This window comes from Amphiura filiformis, chromosome 13, assembly GCF_039555335.1.
Source record: "Amphiura filiformis chromosome 13, Afil_fr2py, whole genome shotgun sequence".
Classification (NCBI taxonomy): domain Eukaryota; kingdom Metazoa; phylum Echinodermata; class Ophiuroidea; order Amphilepidida; family Amphiuridae; genus Amphiura; species Amphiura filiformis.
The window spans coordinates 3,681,155-3,701,676 of record NC_092640.1 but is presented as its reverse complement, the minus strand read 5'-3'; the positions used below and the strand labels follow the sequence as shown (position 1 = coordinate 3,701,676).

The window sequence follows — 20,522 nt, the reverse complement described above, 5'->3', positions numbered from 1 at the left end:
TCGTTGTCACCCATACGAAACTCAGTTAGCTGATCCTGGCTGCGAAGGTCTATTGTGGAATGTCTAGGGTATGCGCTTCTTAGCTGCAAGTACTCGTGTTGTTGTTTAAATGATGTCTCCGGCAATCACATTAGGCTTGTGGATCAATGTCTAGGCGTTGTACCTGTGTGTAGCCAACCATAAATCACTGCGCTTTCCCCCTTGCATAATATAATACCCTTTATTTTCTTAAATATAGTATCTTTACTTAATCATGGAAACTCATTCAACAATAAAAAGAGTTGTCCTTCCATGAGTCCATGATAATAACAGTAGACATGAAAATATTTACAATCTTTACGATATTTAACAATATTTACAATCAACAATCAATTTTGGAACAAAATTTTAAAGATATCATCAAAAATTAGATAAATAAATAAATAAATAAATAAATAAATAATTTAAAAATAACAACAACCAACAACAACAAAAGAAATAAACACCCCAAAAACAAACAAATAAAAAATATTTAAAATCCCCGTTTAAAATAGCAGACAATTAAAACTACAATTGTACAATAAAAGCATAACAATAAGTTCTCAAAATAACAGGTCATAACTTTCACATCCGGTATTGTTCAATAAAAATGAAAAATACCAATAATACCAATATACAAAAATATGGAAAAAAATAGATGCCTTAAAGGCCATCATAATTAAATCCTGTGTCTCAAAGCTGCCGCGGGCGTTAGTAAAATCGTGCGTGTAGTCCTCTTTGAAAACCAAGAAATTCATTTTTTATGTCTTTTTATTTATTTATAACAAAAAGGCAAAAAAAACCACCCCAAAATTTTGGACACGAAAACAATAAAAGGGAAGAATAATAGTTTGTAGCAGTGACTTTATTTATCTACTATTCCAACATTTGCAACATTGGATAATTTTTGCCCAAAATTCTTATCCGAAATCCTGAACTGACAAATAAAAAATATACATAAAAATAAAATACAATAAAAAAACCGCATTCCGCATTAGGTTTTCAATTTCTTACAAGCTTTGAGACACAGGATTTAATTAAGATGGCATAAGTGTTTTCAAATCATCCCCAGTATCGATACCACCTTGATTTTCGAGGAAACTTTTGAAAAATTAGGTTTAACAGATGTATTACTTATATTGAAAACATTATACGGTACACATTTTGTGGATGAAATTAACAATATAGTAGAAATTACGAAACTGCTATTAGTATTTTCAAACCTTACAAAGGCTATTTATACTATATACCGTAATTTATTTTTTCATAAATTAGAATACTAGTGGCATGGGCTAGTACAATCATATTCTACTTATATAAAGATATTAGATTTTTTTTGTTTAAATAACAATGAACTAAAAGAAATAAGTAATTGGTCAGCGCAACCATATTATCAGTAAATATCAGTAAAACCAATTATATGACACTGACACCACATTATGACGTCCAAGAATTAGAAAAAAACTGCCTCAACCATACATGACACTGGGAACAACACATAATGACGTCAAAGAATTGGAACAAAACTGCCTCAACCAATTACATGACACTGGGAACAACACATAATGACGTGAAAGAATTGGAACAAATCTAACATGACATTTTTTATCTAAAACAATGTAATCAATCAAGTTTTTCATAGGGTCTTTTGCACTGGCGTTATTACCACAGTCACATCAACAGAGAGTGTAACTATTGTAAACACATGACACCTTGTCTATAATGTACACGTTAGAATCTAGAGAACATTTGAAGACATGAGCGCAAGAAGACCGTACGTCCACTTGGCCCCTCAACATGTATACACTAAAGTTACGTATTATTTTCTTAGGGTTTTATAATATTTAATACATGTTCCAGGGTGAAAACATTATGAAAGGTTGTGAAAGATTTTTTTGGAACTAGACGCAACTTTAGTGTATACATGTTGAGGGGCCAAGTGGACTTACGGTCTTCTTGCGCTCATGTCATTATTTTGCAATAATTAGTTTTCAAGGTTCGAGAAATCAAAGAAACCAATGGTAATCTTTAGCAAATATGAATGCTTATATATTACTGTCAGTATTCTTATTTCTTTCGTCATTGTCGTCATTGTCGTTATTGTCGTCATTGTCGTTATTGTCATCATTGTCGTTATTGTCGTCATTGTCGTTATTGTCGTCTTTGTCGTTATTGTTGTCATTGTCGTTACTGCCGTCATGATCCTTAGCAGAAGTAAAGCAAGCCAATCTTAAAGACAGACATCCCATCTCACAACAACTTTCTTGTCTTTTCGCTTCGAGTTCTTGGTTTAACTGTAACAGAAACAAAACAATTATAATAAATATATAGATGGCTCATAAGCAGCAACTGACCATTCAGACTAGCTATTTACATTCTTTTAAATGTGTTTGGTTTAAATGTGTTTGGTTGTTTTAATAACTCTTGAAAAATGGGAAGCGATTTACGCTGTTGAAAGCGCTGATGAGAAAGCATCTGTTTTGGAAGAACTCTTGTTGGAAAAATTCCATACTCATTTTCCTGAGAAATGTGTCAAACACAGGGAGGATGACAAACCCTGGCTGACTGAATCCATAAAGCGGTTAATAAACCAGCGTCAGAAAGCCTATATGTGTGGGAATATGGACACCTGTAAACAGTTACGTAATAAAGTGCAACGCGAGATAGTCAACGCAAAAACCAGCTTTTACAATAAGAACATCGATGGGTTGCGTTGTAACCAACCAGGTAAATGGCACAAATATGTTAAAAACATAGCTGGAGGAAAATCCACTGCAAAGACCATAGAGATCGATGGAATCTCAAAGGATCCTCCTACTCTCGCTGAAGCAATCAACAATCATTTTGCTGATATTTGTAACCAGTTAACCCCGCTTGATCTTAGGAACCTGTCCGCTTATTGCCCTACTCTACCTCCGCCGCGCATATCACCTGGTGAAGTTAACAAAAAATTACGTAACATTAAGTCTAACAAGTCCACGCATCCGGCTGACATTCCACCGCGAGTCACAAAGGAGTTTGCTTTTGAACTAACTGAGCCATTAACTCACATATTTAATTGTTGTTTAAACCAAGGTGTGTTCCCAGCAGTATGGAAAACGTCATCAATAACTCCGATACCTAAAACACCTAATGCTAAAAGCCTTGATCAACTAAGGCCTATCAGCCTTACCCGCCTCAACGGTAAGATCTTTGAGAGCTTTCTGGCTGAGTGGACTATGGTCGACTTTTACCCTTACATTGATAAACAGCAGTACGGTAATGTGAAGGACAGCTCTACTTCTCACTATGTAGTGGATGTTGTAGACACTGTCCTTAAAGGTATTGATGAGGCTGGCCATTATGCAACCTTATGTGCTGTTGACTTTACTAAGACAGGATTAATCACAATATTGCTGTTCAGAAGTTAATTGATGTAGGTATTCGCCCAAGTATTATTCCAGTCATTAGTAGCTTTTTGTGTAATCGCACCCAATCTGTCAGAATCAAAGGCAGGTCATCAGCATGTCAATCTATATATTTCGAGGGGGGGGGGGTGCCTCAGGGCACTAAATTTGGTCCGATTATTTTTTCCGCCATAGCTAATGATGCTGCGTCCGAAGTCCCCCTGAAATGGAAATATGTTGATGACCTGACGTTTGGTGAAGTTGTAAATGCTAAGACAGGTGGTTGTTCACAACTGCAAAAAGATCTTGATGGTTTAGGTGAGTGGTGCAACAAAAATGACATGCTACCAAAACCTTCCAAATGTCATATTATGCACATAATTTTTTTTGAAAAGGGAGCATTCCTTCAATCCATTGACTCTCAATGGATCTGTTTTAGATGTCACTCAGAATATGAAACTTCTTGGTATCACCTTAGAAAGTGATCTTAGTTGGACTACTCAAGTCAATTCAATGATATCTCGCGCCTCTAGACGAATGTATATGCTTTATGTTTTGAGACGCTTCAATGCTTCGTGGGATGACTTATCTTCCGTTTATCAAATGTACATTCGGCCTATCATGGAATATGCCAGCCCTTTATGGCATACTAGTATCTCCAGAGCACAGTCTGAGCAGATGGAGCTCGTCCAGAAGCGGGCGTGTCGTATCATCCTGGGCCAGAGTTACATATCTTATCGGGCTGCTTTGGAGAAACTAGGTTTGGTTTCCTTATGTGAGAGGAGAGATCAGCTGTTGGTGCGATTTGGCCAAGGTTTGCAAGCGTCTGCTAAGCATTCTCAAATGCTGCCTAAATCCAAAGGTGATCGGTACGGTAGGAATCTTAGGTATGCCCAGCAGATTGATCCTCCTCGCTGTACTCGCTGTACCAGTGTACCATGTACTTGCAATCTACCATTCCTCAAATTGTTCAGCGTCTTAATAATCAGTGATTTTTGCCTTTGAATGTTATGCTATTGTATGCATTTTGTTGTTGCTTTGTATGTTGTTTTTATACATGTTTTTAATTGTTACCCAGGCGTATCAGGTCTGTGACCTGTTTTCTGGATTGTTTTATACCTTAATAAATAAATAAATAAATAAATAAATAAATAAATAAATAAATAAATAAATAAATAAATAAATAAATAAATAAATAAATAAATAAATAAATAGTGTATCGATCGATGTCTCTGCTGATGTGTTTGTTTATTTCTTGCATGTTACACAAAGTTTCAACGTACCTCTGATACCTTGGCCTTCAAGGTGTCATTTTCGTCGGCTAAGTTATCAATGGGCACTGATTCATTTCGTGCAGAAGAAGGAATGCTGTGGCGTCTTGATGTGTTCATTGATGAGATGCTCTCACCTTCAGGACATTTCCAAACGGAAATAATCTGTAATATACCGATATAACACGATAGAGATTGTCACCAGGAAAGTTGCCAAAGTTGCATTATTGGAGAGTGGAGCTACGTGTGCGATCCACTATTGGACAATATGGTCCTATATAATTACCATGATTGCGTCAATAACAGACCTTTCCTACAATTGGCCATTTCCTGCCGCTGATGGGGTAAACATCGATACCACGCCCTTCGTATCCTCGCTTTCGTTATTTTATAGTACGTGATATGGGAGGGGGCATGGTTTTGTTTTGAATTTAGGAAAAGCCATTTTCGGCTATTACACAAAAGAATAGGAATACAGGGTGTCCCAGAAAAAAATACCGAGTGAACAAAATTGAACGTAAGTCGAGAAATAAACAACAAAATCAAAGAAATTAAAATGTAGCGCATAGCCTATTTCATTATGCATTACATACGAAAATATTATTTGATTCGGTTGACTGGTTGCGAAGAAATTAACGATTACATAATGCGCGCATCAATGAAGTTCATTCCAAGTTTGACCAACAGGCGCTTTTTCATACTCGCTCACCGCTTCCTAAAGTTTGTGTATCTCATTAAATTTAGTCCACATTATCTTTTTTATAATCCGACGGTGTTATGTTTTCCATGCTTTCACTGAAGATAAATAACAGTTTGTCAGAGAAAATTTTGAAATTCTGCAATTGGAAGCTTTCAAACTTTAACTCTTTAGGTTGTGCAAATATGTTATACAGGGTGTCCCAGAAAAAATTACCGGGCAAATGAAATTTGACGTAAGTCGAAAAATAGACATCAGAATCCAAAAATCTAAACATTAGCGTGTAGCCCATCTTGTTCTGCATCTTATACGTTAATTTTACTGGAATCGGTTGACTGATCGCGAAGAAATGAGCGATTACATAACGCATGTGTCAATTCACTTCATTCCAAGTTTGAAAGAAAGATCATTCAACACAATGCGCACGAGTAGTTAAACTGTCAATGGGCTTCATATTTGAAATCCTTTTCGTTCTTTTTAAACAACCTGTTTCTTGTAAAACATTTAATTAGGTTTTGTTCAAATTTGAAAACCTCCACGATATTGAAAATGAAAGCTTGCATGTGAGATGATGCGCGGTATTTGTAAATATCTTTTTTCGTTAATGTTGATATAAATGTTGTATGAAGAATACTACATAAAGAATTCCAGCTGGCTTAAAAAATTCTCACACACATTAATGTTTTCGGAATATTTCCAAGAAATTGTATTGCAAAGTTGAAATCTTTTAAAACTTCAACATTAATGTTGCGTGCTATCAAAAATCACACGTAAAGCTGTAAGCACTTGATCATTGTCATTCTTGGCTCAAATGTTCTTTGTAAAGTATATTTGCACAGCCTAAAGAATTAAAGTTGGAGAGCTTCCAATTGTAGAAATCAACGTTTTCTCGGACAAACGGTTATTCATCTTCAGTGAAAGCATGAATGGCATAACACCGTCGGATTTTAATATATAATGTGGACTAAATTTAATGAGATACACAAACTTTAGGAAGCGGTGAGCGAGTGTGAAAAAAGCGCCTGTTGATCAAACTTGGAATGAACTGCATTGATGCATGCATTAGGCAATCGTTCATTTCTTCGAAACCAGTCAACCGAATCAAATAAAAGTTTCGTATGTGATGCACAACAAAATAAGCTATGCGCTACATTTTGAATTTTTTGATTCTGATGTCTATTTCTCGACTTACGTTCAATTTTATTCACTCGGTAATTTTTTCTGGGACACCCTGTATGTTAACTTTACAAAGAACATTTGAGCCAAGAATGACAATGATCACAGTATAACATGTGATTTTTGACACCATGCAAAATTAATGTTTTGCATTACAATTTCTTGAAAATATTCCAAAAACATTAATGTGTGTGAGAAATTTTTTAAACCAGCTGGAATTCTTTACGCAATAATTCTTTATGCAACATTTATATCAACATTAACGAAAAAAGATATTTACAAGTACCGAGCATCATCTTACATTCAAGCTTTCATGTTCAATATCGTGCAGGTTTTCAAATTTGAACAAAACATAATTAGATGTTTTAAAAGAAACACCAGTACGCATTGTGTTGAATGATCTTTCTTTCAAACTTGGAATGAAGTGAATTGAGGCATGCGTTATGCAATCGCTTATTTCTTCGTAATCAGTAAACCGATTCAAGTAAATGTAGCGTATAGGATGCAGAATAACACTGTGATTTTTAGATATTTGGATTGTGATGTCTATTTCTCGACTTACGTCCTAGTTCATTCGCCCCGTAATTTTATCTGGGACACCCTGAATATCATTTCAAAGTCGGTTTTACGTCAAAATTGGCCAATCGATATATTTTAAAGTACTCATTGAATATCAACAGAATTTTGATCTGAGAAAGAATATTGCTCTCACCTTCGGAATAAAGATCACAAGCAGTGTTACTGTATTACAGAAGATGATGATTCCAGAGATAAAAAGGTATAATGCTTTCGGGTCATCACCAATAAGGAAGCTAACAGTGACTCCAATTGTACACAGGATGATCACATTATAAACACTGATGCCTATAAACTTGCTGTCGTTAAGGGCGTCAATAGTTACCTGAAAGGTATGATGATTTAGTTAAAAAAAAAAAAAACCAAAAAACCAAAAAACACACAAACAACACAACACAAGAAGAAAGTAATTTATGTAACCCGTCATGAATCTAAATGAGCGCATGTTATGATAATCTGAATGCAACGGAGGTGTGCAGAAACTTGTTAGATCCAATTTGATATCACATTTGCTACCACAAGCTCGATATTCTTACCAGTAAATTAAATTTAGTGCATTTATAAAAGTTGCAAATTAAAAAAGGAGCACGCAAAGATAAATGGCATAGTGTGACCGTGACCATGACATCCAAAACGATCGCTAGTTAATATCGATCGCACGCAAAGCATTATAACGTTTCATGCGTTTCAAATTAACCTATTTTTGCATTTTTCTTAAATATTATAGCATATTGGGGAAAAGTAAGATATGTATTATATAGGGCAAGGACTACAACTACTGCACTGGAAATTTAATTTCAGCACGGACAACAGTTATGGAGTTACAGTCAAAAATGAGGGAAAACCAACATTTGATCAATAAATCAATAACTACTTGCTTTGAGTTTCTTAATTTTCAGTACAGTAGTTGTAGTACTTGCCCCTATAATATACATATCTTATTTGTCACCAATGTCCTATAATTTTTGAGAAAAATGCAAAAATAGGCCCAAAATTGTGCAGGGGTGTAGTACCCCCTTAAACAGCGCTTTGACTTGAATCAGATCCGAATACCGACTGACTGGACACTTCTATCTAAAAGGTCTATACACTGGTGTACAAGCGCAATACAGTTAGCCAAAAAATTAAGGTACCAGTTATGTTTACCCCCTGTATATCCTAAACAAAGACAGATATGTCATAATTGGAACCAGCAGCCAATGACATTCATTGAAATTGTTCAAGAAATAAAGACACGACGATCCAAAAACCCAAGGAAGGTGCCAATTTAAAAGTTGCAGTTTCTTCCATTGCATGCGCTATTGATTTGTACACAAAGCGTTCGAGAACAAGTGAACTAGCGCTGTGCTTCCGTTGATAAGCACGTTAAAACTAGCGTCATGCTTTCATTGATTAGAACACAAAAGTGCAACTTTTGATTTCGCCTCTTCAGTAGGTTTTAGATCACCGTCTCTTTAATTCTCAACCAATTTCAACAAATAAGGTCTTGAATCGGAGCTAAAGAGTTCAGGTATTAGCTGCTTGTTTTAATTTTGACATATTTGTCTTTATTTAGGATATACAGGGTAAACACAACTGGTACCATAATTGTTTGGCTTACTGTACGTGGATTTAGAGTTTCTCTACCGGCAGTCAATTTGTGCTGAAATTCCTTCCCACAATTCAATAGGCGTATTGGATAACAAAGGAGATGGATTAACCTCCGAACTGTATCTAATAATGTTATGCAATACGCTTAGGGGCTGTGCAACAATTATGAGCCCTGGGGACGGTAAAATTGGCCGTTTGGAAATTTTACCCCGGGGGGGGCTTATAATTATTGCACAGCCCCTTATTGCATTGTGGGGAGGAATTTCGGCACAAATTGACTTCCGCTAGAGAAACCCTGAATCCGCGTATTGTCATGATTGTCAATCGCCATAGTCCTGAGACTTTTTAGCAATCGCCCGTCTACTCAGCTAGGTGAGGCACTCGTGGAGCGCTAGACTTCTCCGTAGTCCACTTGCACTAGAGTTTTAAGCTTAAAAGCTTAAAACTCTGATTTAATTAATGAGTGCACAATTGATAGATTTTCACAACTGATCTTTTCAGTCACCGTACGCCCTCTGTTTGTTAGCTTCCCAAGGTTTTTCGGATAACAAACTGGCAGATTCTAAAATTAGAATTGTTCAGTATTGAAGTGTCATTATAATTATGCCATTATGATATGTTGCATTCAATAATATAAGCCTACGTAGGGCCTATACTTTACTTTGAATGTCACAAATATAATTATATAGCCTAAACTTTTTCATAACCATTTTATACTAGTATTTTGATGTACTAAATATCAGTATAATTTCGAGTTCAACTGAATGCGTTCATCATGATTAATAACATTTTTATTTATCAAAAATCGACTATGGCATAGTCTAGTGGAGCGCGGGCATCCCACTAGTGCAACATAATTCAGGGAATCGTGTACGACATTCTGACAAACGCAAAAGAAAATATTCCGAGAAAATATTACACCTACCTTTCGCGTTTCCCATGCTAGAAAAGCACCAAATATCAGAAGAATTCCTTTGTAGATATAGAGGGCGAGTAACCAGTAAATAATGTAGTCACATTCGCACAATTCAATGTATGGTGATATAAGCTGATTCGGAGTTGTAGGATCGTCCTGACGATAAAACAGAGATATTAAAAGTATAACTTAATAACAATTTATGAAAAAGTACTTTGTGTCTCCCTACATTTGACTTTAACTATTCCAGATAATTACTGAATTTTTTGGTGATGGTTGGGAGGGGGGGGGGGGAGGGGTAGAGGAATGCCACCCCACCGAAAATTTATACAAATACCACTAAGTTATTCTGGTTATAATAAAGTTCAGTGAATTTCAGTCTTAAATTGGTAATTAAAATGAGTGTTTCTGTTGAAATGAGTATTGAATGAGTATTTCGGCGAAAATTGACTTTCATCGCTTGGAGGGGGCACAGAATTGATGCTCAATTGGTCCCCCCCCGACCAGTTGCTACGCCGCTGGTCAATTACGGTAACTAAAGTAGTTAAACATGTGATTTTCATGTTGTTTTGATTTTTACTCGGCTCACAAATATAGCCAACAGAGTCCTTAGTAATGGTAAAACATAAGTGATGCTACAGTTTGGCAGGGCAACATATTGTGCAGCTATTAACTAGAGCCTTTTATCCAAATACCTCATGCTTTTTCATCTAATCATGCTAATGGCATTTTGCAAACTGTTTGCTTTTTTTATACACACTGTATTAGTTAATAGAAAATATTATATCTTACCCTTGTGTGCAATTGCCTCACGGCTATCTTCATTGGATCAACTACTTGCCATGCAGTGAGGATGACGACATCAATTAGCAATAACACCGCCACCATGTTAAACAACAGTTGATCAGTAATCACCTAATTAAGAAATATATTATCATAATGAAGCGGCCATTTAAAAGTCAACCTTAAAGAGGAGGCCCCGTCAGAGCAGTTCTTCTGGGGTGAACCAAACCCAAACCGCAGTACGTCGTGAAAGATAAGTTTGCCAAATAATATTGCTCATTTTGTTCTGGAAGAGGAGGTCATTAAAAAGGAAGCCCCGTCAGAGTAGTTCTTTTAGGGTGACCCAAACTGACAAACTGACAAGAACGGGATGCTCATTGACTCATTTCGCTGCTCATTTGCTCATTTCGCTGCTTATTTGCTCATTTCGCTGCTCATTTGCTCATTTCGCTGCTCATTTGCTCATTTCGCTGCTCATTTGCTCATTTCGCTGCTCATTTGCTCATTTCGCTGCTCATTTGCTCATTTCGCTGCTCATTTGCTCATTTCGCTGCTCATTTGATCATTTCGCTGCTCATTTGCTCCTTTCACTGCTCATTTACTCATTTTACGTGCTCATTGACTCATTTCCCTGCTCATTTGCCTGCTCATTGACTCATTTCCCTGCTCATTCGCTCATTTCCCTGCTCATTCGCTCATTTCGCTGCTCGTTCGCTCATTTCACTGCTCACTTGCTCATCAAAAGTCACGCCCACGCCCCCTCATTAATACTCACATATGCATGAGCTCATGTATATTCGCGAGCTAGCTATTCAGATATGCTAATTAACCACCCCCCCTCATTAATACTCACATATGCATGAGCTCATGCATGTGGTTAATTAGCATATCTGAATATTAATGAGGGGACATTTCCGGTTGACCTTTTCAAAATGGCGCTATTTCCGGTTGACCGTTGACCCGGACAAGACCTCGTGACCTTTGATGAGCAAGTGAGCAGTGAAATGAGCGAATGAGCAGGGAAATGAGCGAATGAGCAGGGAAATGAGCGAATGAGCAGGGAAATGAGTCAATGAGCAGGGAAATGAGCAGGGAAATGAGTCAATGAGCACGTAAAATTAGTAAATGAGCAGTGATATGAGCAAATGAGCAGCGAAATGAGCAAATGAGCATCGAAATGAGCAGCGAAATGAGCAAATGAGCATCCCGTTCTTGTCATTTGGAGATCAACTCTCGAGGAGTCGACGCATGGCTTCTATTTCAGCCTTCAAAAACCTCCATTGTAACGCGTGCGACAAGCATTTTGATCGATCATTCAACTTCGGACGGTTCTGAACCCGAAAATTCGGGGACGGATGATTCCGAGCGGGGAAGCGCGGCATCCGGAGAAGATAGCGACGTGGAGTTGGAGGATAATGTCACGTATCGAGAATGGCTTAAACGGTTAAACGGGCCAGAGTAGCTACTCGCGAGATGAGGGCCAAAAATACGAAAAGTACGTCAACGAAGGTAAGGCTGAAGACCTGGCCGAAGAAAAGGCCAATATGAAGACCGTATGGGCCGTTAAACGCGATTTTTTTCGACAGTTACGGGACATTTTTGGCACGTAACGTCCATTTGAAATATGACGAAACTCATCAGGATATCGTGAGCGACCTCGAAGAGAAGACGGATAAAGGCATGGATGTAAGCAAAGCGGTGAAAATAACGTTGGCTAAACACTGATCTCAATTCGCCGGGCTTTTCCAACAGGACGAAGAGGATGACGAGATGGAAAGCGACGACTAAAGCCCGTTAATCGACCACGCTTTTCTGGAAGTTGCTAATAAAAGTTTTTAAAAAAGATAGAATCTTACGTTTGTTTATTTCATTTTACATGCTCATTGACTCATTCCCGGCTCATTCCCATGCTCATTCGCTCAATTCACTGCTCATTTGCTCATTTCACTACTCATTCGCTCATTTCACTGCTCATTTTACTGCTCATTCGCTCATTTCACCGTCGCTAAATTTAATATTAACGTCCCTAAATATTAACGTCCGTAAATATTAACGATGGTAAAAAATCTTCTCGATTCAAAATGGCGGTATTTTATTCACATTCGCTCATTCATATTCATCTGTAGTAATTAACCGCGTCCTCATGATTTTTTTTATGAAATTTTTTTTTTTGAAATTGTTTTTGAAATTTTTTGAAATTTTTTTTTTTGAAAATTTTTTGGGGAAATTTTTTGAACGATAAGCCACGCCCGCCTCATTAATATTCATATATGCTGATAAGCCACTCCCCTCATTAATATTCATATATGCTAATTAGCCACGCCTACCTCATTAATATTCATATATGCTAATTAGCCACACCTACCTCATTAATATTCATGAGCTCATGAATATTCATAAACGTCCCTAAGTCATCTATACTACTCCTTTATATAACCCGACATTTAAACGTTTTCTATAAAACATTTTTGTTTGCTGGGCAGTAGATTATCAAAACATGTTTTTTAAGGTTATGAAAACGTTTTATACTATTATACCCTTTATTTAACCCGACATTTAAACGTTTTCTGACAACCTTTTATAACCTTTTGCGAATGATGTCGAAAACGTTTTGTGTTTGCTGGGATCTGATAATTTCTTATTCCACAGATATTTCAGATTTATATTTGTTTAATCATTGCATAGTCTCTTCCAAAGATTAATTAAACAAAATGAAAATGCATACCTTTCTTTTCGGACTTTTGAAAGCTGCTATCTGATATACTCGCCATGTCTTACTAAACATGGAACCAAAAGACAATACAAACCCAACAGACAACGCCCAAACATTCAGCTGATTTTTAAGAAAAGAAAAGAAATATGGTAGGTTTTTATATAACATTCAAGTAAACGTTTGAAAAATGGCACGCGTAATATTAATTCTCTGTAAGTGAATATTCTAAAAGATAGCCCTATCTATGTTTTTTTTAATATGCGTCATCATTTTCTTACCTGACAACAAACCGTCTTGGAATTATAACTGACCAATTGCGTATCGACACCACTAAAGAATATACCCGTATATACAATCATTCCTCCAGCAATGATTAAGTTGTTGAGGTTTGGACTTGAAAGCTTGACGTATCTGTTTAAAGCATTGAAAAATAATTGCAAAAAATATAAACATTACAATATTTTATTTTTTTCATTTGCGCTGTCATATTTGTATGGTTAAATTCAATATACAGGGTGTCCCTGAAAGAACTGTATCGTCGGAAACGTAACCGTTTGGGTATTTTAACGCCACAACTAAAAATAATTAAAGAGTTGGCGTGGTAGGGGAAAATCAGCTATCACATACTTTTGTGAATTTTGACAATTGACCATTCTGTTCTTGAAATATAAGAATTTCACGAAACTCCCTCATTCTCAGGCCTTTCCACGGATTCAAATATCAATCGATAATCTATATAGTATAGTCAGATTGCTAAGGCCATCTTGATTTAATTCGCGTCTCAAAGCACCTGCGCGCATTAGTAAAATTTTCCGTTTTTTCGCGTTATTCCCGCTGAATTGAGTTATTTCAGTTTTTTCCGCTGTTTTTCCCCGATCCACCACACAAATATCTCACGTCTGACATCGTCAGACGTCAACATAGCCCAAGCGTGAATCTCAGTAAAAAGTAATTTATCTTGACCATATTGCAACCTCCCTGAGAGATGAAAAGGTGGTCTATTCTTGCCACCACGGTTGTTTGATGTATATAGAATTGGCTTCATTATAAAGTAATTGCAAAATATAGGTGGCGCTCTTTATCATAAATCATATTTCTTAATTTGCAAGGGGTAGGTACACAATACTGCCATTAAAACAGGTGGAATAGGTGAAACAAGCAACAAAGAAATTTTATAAACAAATTTCCCGTATCTAAATAGCGCCACCAAACTTGTCATAAATAGGTACATTTTATATCCGAAAAAGCTTTTAAAAATGCTGTGGAAGTGAATAACGTTGTAAATATGGGGAAATTAAAGTTGAAAATGACCCAAAAGCATCTGTATACATTAGCATGATACCGCTTTAAGTTGTTTAAGCCTAAAATTAGGTTGTACGTGATGTTTTGTTTGAAAAACTAATAAATGATCACATCAAACAACCGTGCCAGAGATACACGAAATTAAAGTAAAAAATAGAAATAAATTAATTAACTAAAACCACATTCCGTACTAGGTTTTTAACTTGGGAAGGGATTTGAGAGGAACTATTAAGATTACAAATTAAGATGTCCTAATCACTGCGCATCATCAGCGCATGATGCGTCTGCTGTCATTGATAGATAATGACTCCATGGAAAGGCTTGAAAATGAGGGAGTTTCGTAAAATTCTTTTATTTCAAAAATGGAGCGGTCAATTGTCAACATTCAAAAAGTATGTGAGAAAAAAAATCAGTTTCCGACGATACAGTTCTTTCAGGGACACCATGTAGAACTACATTGATCCTGTGGAAGGCAGTATTTCCAAATAACTCACAAACTTGTGATTCAATAACAATGATCCGTCGTAGTCAGGTGCGTAGCAAGTGGGTGGACAGGGTGGACGTAGTCCATCTGCCCGAGGGTTCAGTGGCCCAAGGCAAAAGCGAAATAAAGTGTGTTTGGGATAGGGACGCACCCATAAGCATGGTAAAATTCAACATTGGCTGTTAAACGTAAAATGTCACCTTTACTAATGGGCTAAAATAGTGATGAAGCAAAAAGACCACTCAAAATAATCAATATAAAATGTGCTCTTAGGCCTTGGGTCGAGAGATAAGAAACTGGATTTTTTAAATCTCATTTACCGATACAAAGCCTGTTAAAGGACTGAGTACCATGACCAGTGATCTCTCCAACTACAAAGTCTGGCAGTCCATTCCAAATAATATGGAACGCAACCTTGGATGACAGTTCATTTGTAAATGTAACGAAGAAACAAAACCACACATTTTCATCTTACCGTTGCTCTCGGAATTTGATATTAAAAACGAGAAATCCTACAGCCAGTAGAATCCCCAGACACGCCAAAGTACACATCGATATGAATATGGCTGATCCAACGGTTTCCTGGCGAATAACAATGGTAATCTCAACTTCTGGGGTGTGATCGAGCGGTACCTGCCCACCTAAACAACAAGACAATATTCTTAGTATGAAGCACAAATCGACGCACAAAATGTATTTCTTTCGCAAATTTACTTCTTTATAACATAAAATCAGCAGGTTTAGTAAAACCCATTTTGATATCCTTTGTCTAGTGACTTATTTGGCACGTGATCTAAGTTCATTCTTTTCAAAATACATACTTTTCACCCCTTTGGAATCAAACACAGACGTAGATTACCGGATTATAAATCTGAATTGATTTATGTCAATAAAAACCTGTTAGCTTTTGTACTGAACGGTATACATTAGCCTACTACATGTAGGTATCCTTACCTGGAAACACTAGGTCACTTGTCCATTGCAACGGATCTTGCATATTCAGTGGATTAAAGTCACCAATCTGATGGTCTATAAGATCTTAAGAAATGATCAACGGAAATCACATTGAATATTTCTTAACAATACGGCGGGTCGGAGGGGAGTATGAGCGATTTGTTGAGACAATAATATAGAGACAAATAAAGCTGACCAACATGGAATGGTATGAGTTATATAAAGAATATACCAAGGTTTGATATAAGGGGTGTCATTTCCACCCCACGTATGTCATTGTTTTAGGTAGGAGGAAAACGAGTGCCCACCCTGACAAATATGAGAGAGAAAATCAGGAGGGCAAATGAAAAGAAAAGGGGCAAGGAGCACATTTTTTACCAAAATTCAACCCGATCATGGGCCAAAATAGTGTAAAATATCAAATTTGTGCTCGCTACTCGCGCACATCGTCCCAATAAAGCCTTTTGGGAAGCGCGAAGACATACAGTCTCTTTGTATTGTATGCTTGCTTACTTACTGCTTATTTCGGGTGGTTTTCCCGAACCACGACAGCTCTCCATATCCTCCTGTCCTGCATCGCCGTTCCCAGGTCAGATGCTTCCAGTCCGGTGTCTTGCTTGAGTACATCTACATATGTAAGGGGTGGTCTACCAGGGTTTCTTGTTCCATGTTTGGGTGCCCAGTTTATCAGGTTGGCGACAGGTTCACACTTGCTTCTGAAGCAGTGGCCAGCGAAGCGTGTTCTCCTTTCTCTGATCTTCTCTGAGAGCCTTGGGAGGTCTCCATACAACTCTTTGTTGCTTATGTGCTGTTTCCAATGGATGTTGTACACTGCCCTAAGCATACGGGTGTAACAGCCGTCCAGCTCTTTAGATAGTTTGGGAGTTATGGTCCAGGCTTCACATCCGTACATTAACACAGACTCCACTGTTGCACTGAAGACCCTCTGTTTTAAATTCTTTGGTAGAGCAGACTTCCAGATCTTACTTAGGCTGTTGCATGCACTCCAAGCTGCTGCCTTGCGTGTTTTGACATCATGCTCTGTGCTAGCCATCCATGCTCCGAGGTATTTGAAGTCTTTCACCTCGTCTAGCTATTCGTGCTGATGTTAACTTGCTGATCTTGGTTAAAGGACATGAACTTTGTCTTGGTGGCATTCATCTTTAATCCGACTCTTCCAACTGATGTTTCTACCCTTTGCAGCAGTTCCTGAGCTTGATTTATTTCTTCTGACAATAGGGCGATGTCATCAGCGAAGTCCAGGTCGGTTACCACTTCTGGCCCAACTCGTCTGCTCTTTCTCCTTTCAAGCTGGAATCCTAGTGCTCCTTCCTTGCCATCTATAGCCACTCTCAAGGCATAGTCAAGCACTATCACAAACAGATACGGGGCAAGTGTATCTCCTTGTAGAACGCCGGCTACGGTGTCAAACAGCTCAGTTTCTCCATCAGGGGAGATCACTTTGGCTTTCGTTTTCTTGTATGTCCTTCCAATGGCATCCACAAGTTGTTTTGGTATCCCATAGGCTCTGAGGATTTGTAGCATCTTGCCTCGGTGAATAGTGTCGAAGGCTTTTCGGAAGTCAATGAATGTGATAATGGCTGGTAGATTTTTCGCCTTCACTCCTTCTATTATCCTTCTAAGAGCCAGTATGTGGCTGACAGTAGTTCTTCCCACTCTGAAGCCATTCTGGGTTTTTTTTCAGAAGTCCATCAACTTTGGGTCTTATCCTGTTGAGTATCAACCTATTGAAGGTTTTGGCTACTATTGAGGATAGGCTGATGCCACGGTAATTACCTCCTTGACTTAGGTCTCCTGACTTTGGTATTGGGATTATGTTAAGAATAGACCACTGATCAGGCATTCTTTCTTTCAGCAATGCATCGTTGCAAAATCCTAGCACCAGGTCATCCAGGTCACATCTCTTTAAGACTTCTGGTGGGATGCCGTCTTCTCCACTACTCTTTCCCTCTGCTATTGCTGTCTTTGCCTTTGTGTATTCTTCATGGCTAAAAGGACCAACCTCAATCGAGAGATCATCTGTGATGGGCTCTATCGTATCATCTTCTCCCTCTATATCTGGGGAACTTCCTAGTAGGTCTTTGATATGATGATACCAGTTGTTAACCCTTTCCATCTGAGTGTCTCCTTTCAGCTGGCCCCTCATTGACGATTTTCTTCCTGTAATGTCATTGATCAGTCTCCAACTCTGACTGTGTTTACAGTTGTCATGAGCCATTTCAACTTCTCTCAGCTTGATGTTGAGATCATCCTCTATTGCCTGATTATAGGCTCCTGCTAGTTCAGACTTTGCCTGGTTATAACTGAGCCTGTTGTCTTCGGTTGTGCATTCTTGATATGTCTCATAAGCAGTGGCGCTTATGAATCTCTCATATCGCTCGGTTGCATTTTCATTGATGTCTTCTAGAGGCTGGAATCTGTTACGTACCTCAATTGTGTATTGCTGCTGTAACTTGTTGTTTGAACACAGTACCTTCCAGTCGTAGTGTTTCTTTCTTGACAAAGCCTTGCTCTTTCTTAGACTTAGTCTGATCCTTGCTGATACAATCCTATGATCAGATCCTACGCTGGAAAAGGTGCTATAAGCTTCAGCGTTCAGCAAGCTGTTCTTCCACTTTTTCCGAATCAGAACATAGTCCAGTTGATATTTGCTTCCCGTTGGGCTCATGTACGTCCACAGCTTTCCATTCCTCTTTCTGAAGTAGGTATTAGCAATTATGAGGTTTTTCTCAATTGCCAAATCTACCATATACTTTCCATTTCTGTTGGTTGTGTCATGATAGGTATAATTTGCATCTCCAGTTCCAACTCTACCATTGAAGTCTCCTACTATAACAAGGACATTGTGAGCTGGGATGGAATCAATGGCTCTTCTTAAGTTGTCATAGTGTGCTTCATTGTTGTCTTCATTGTCCACGTTAGTTGGACAATAGGTAACTATTACTGCTGTTGCTGGGTTACCCTGAAAGTTGGCAGCCAGGATACGGTCTGTGTGTTGTGTCACGCTAGCTAGTGAGCTTTTTGTACTAGAACTGAGAACGATGCCAACTCCGCCAGTTGCTGCACCTGCTCTATTTCTGACAGCTGAAGTTGTAATTAGCGTCTGGCCAAGGATGTTCTCATATCTGACTGGTTCCTTGTGGACTATACGATGTTCCTGTATCCCCAGGATGTCTATGTTGTATGCCATTAAGCTGCACACTAGTTCCTCGCTGCATCTTTGTTCTCTGATGGTCCTCACATTTATGGTGGAGATTGTGACAATTTTCTTGCAGTTCATAAGGTTACTCCTTTTGCTTCCACATATGTCAGCCTTGTCCCTTCCTTGCGGCTGTGAGGACAAGCCATCATTTGATTTCTCAGAATCCGTGTCAGCTCCAGGAGATGGTGTTTTTGTAGGGACTCTAACCCTAGTGTAGTTTAGGTTTGCTGTCATAGTTTTTCTTTTGCTGCTTAATTCTGCGGTCGCAACTCCTACAGAATGGTTTAACATAGGAGTTTGCCTTCTCACAGTTGTCTTGTGGCCGCTGTATAATAATGAGAAATCATTTTATCAACGCCCTTCACTCTTACCACTTCCGTATCCAACCAGATGTGGTAAGTTGTACAGGACTCAGGACTCCCTGCTTGTGTTCACTGACCGTATTCATAGAGTATTAACTATTATGAAACGCCCTTCTGCCGGAGACAAGAGATTGCATCTCAAAACCGCCTGAGGTAGTGAACTACCTCAGCTATTTGACCCATAGCTGGGGCTTGGTTGATGGGCGCCAGGGCATGTCCACACGCCGGTGGGCCTGCACGCCGCATCTCTGGGGCCCAAAGCTGCTCCGAGATCCCTTACAGTTTCGCCTGGGGCCGTGGGGTACCCAGTTACCGTGTGTTGTCGCTGGGAGGCACTGTAAGAGTCTTGATGTAGGAGAGGCTATGTACTGGCAGGAGAAGGCTTACGTACTTTGCTTCCCTTTTCGCCTTACGGCTAGCCAGCGGCAGAAGCTGAAAGCAGAAATTTGCAAGCACTAAACTACATGCTACTACTAATCTACCTCGCTAATGCACTAGACGCATCACAACACCCTGTGTCCAAAGGACACCAACACACAAATTGTATTGTATGATGCAACTGTAATTTTATTCGTCTGTGTCCCCGAAAAAAGCTGGCTACGCCACTGTCTTTGACTCAAGAACCATGTAAATAAATGCGATAATTGGCTTCCTTGACTCATTTCTTATATACATGTATAAAATCAATGCATTAATAGTAAAAAATATACTGCAGTTAAATGACTAAAATAATATGGCTCTTGATATTCCACTCGCCTAAAGTCACACGTGTAAAGAAGCTCTTAACTGACGTCATTACCAATACCTTTGTCTGTACTCTTTGTTACAAACTTGAAATTGGTAGAAATCAGTTTTGGTAATTCTAGTTCAAATTCAAGTCAAACATCAACTTTTTGTAATAATTTATATCATTTGAAGGTTCATAAGAAGCCAGAATTATTGTAAAAATCCCATATTCAGTGAACTTGAATTTATACATTTAATTATTTAAAGGTTTGTATATTGATAAAATTAGCATATTGTATGTGTTGAAATTTCAAACAAGAAACTACGTGGGTATTGCGAGGCAAC

At 38.2% G+C, this 20,522-nt stretch overlaps 1 protein-coding gene across 1 annotated transcript in view; it reads right to left on the bottom strand.

The window, feature by feature from the left end:
* Positions 1-1,381: 1,381 nt before the first annotated feature.
* Positions 1,382-20,522, bottom strand: part of LOC140167902 (gamma-aminobutyric acid type B receptor subunit 2-like) — an 87,446-nt gene continuing 68,305 nt past the window's right edge. The window contains exon 18 of the mRNA XM_072191190.1: positions 1,382-2,312. Coding sequence (XP_072047291.1) covers positions 2,064-2,312 — 249 coding nt within the window. The 3' untranslated portion in view covers positions 1,382-2,063. The remainder of the gene's footprint in view (positions 2,313-20,522) is intronic.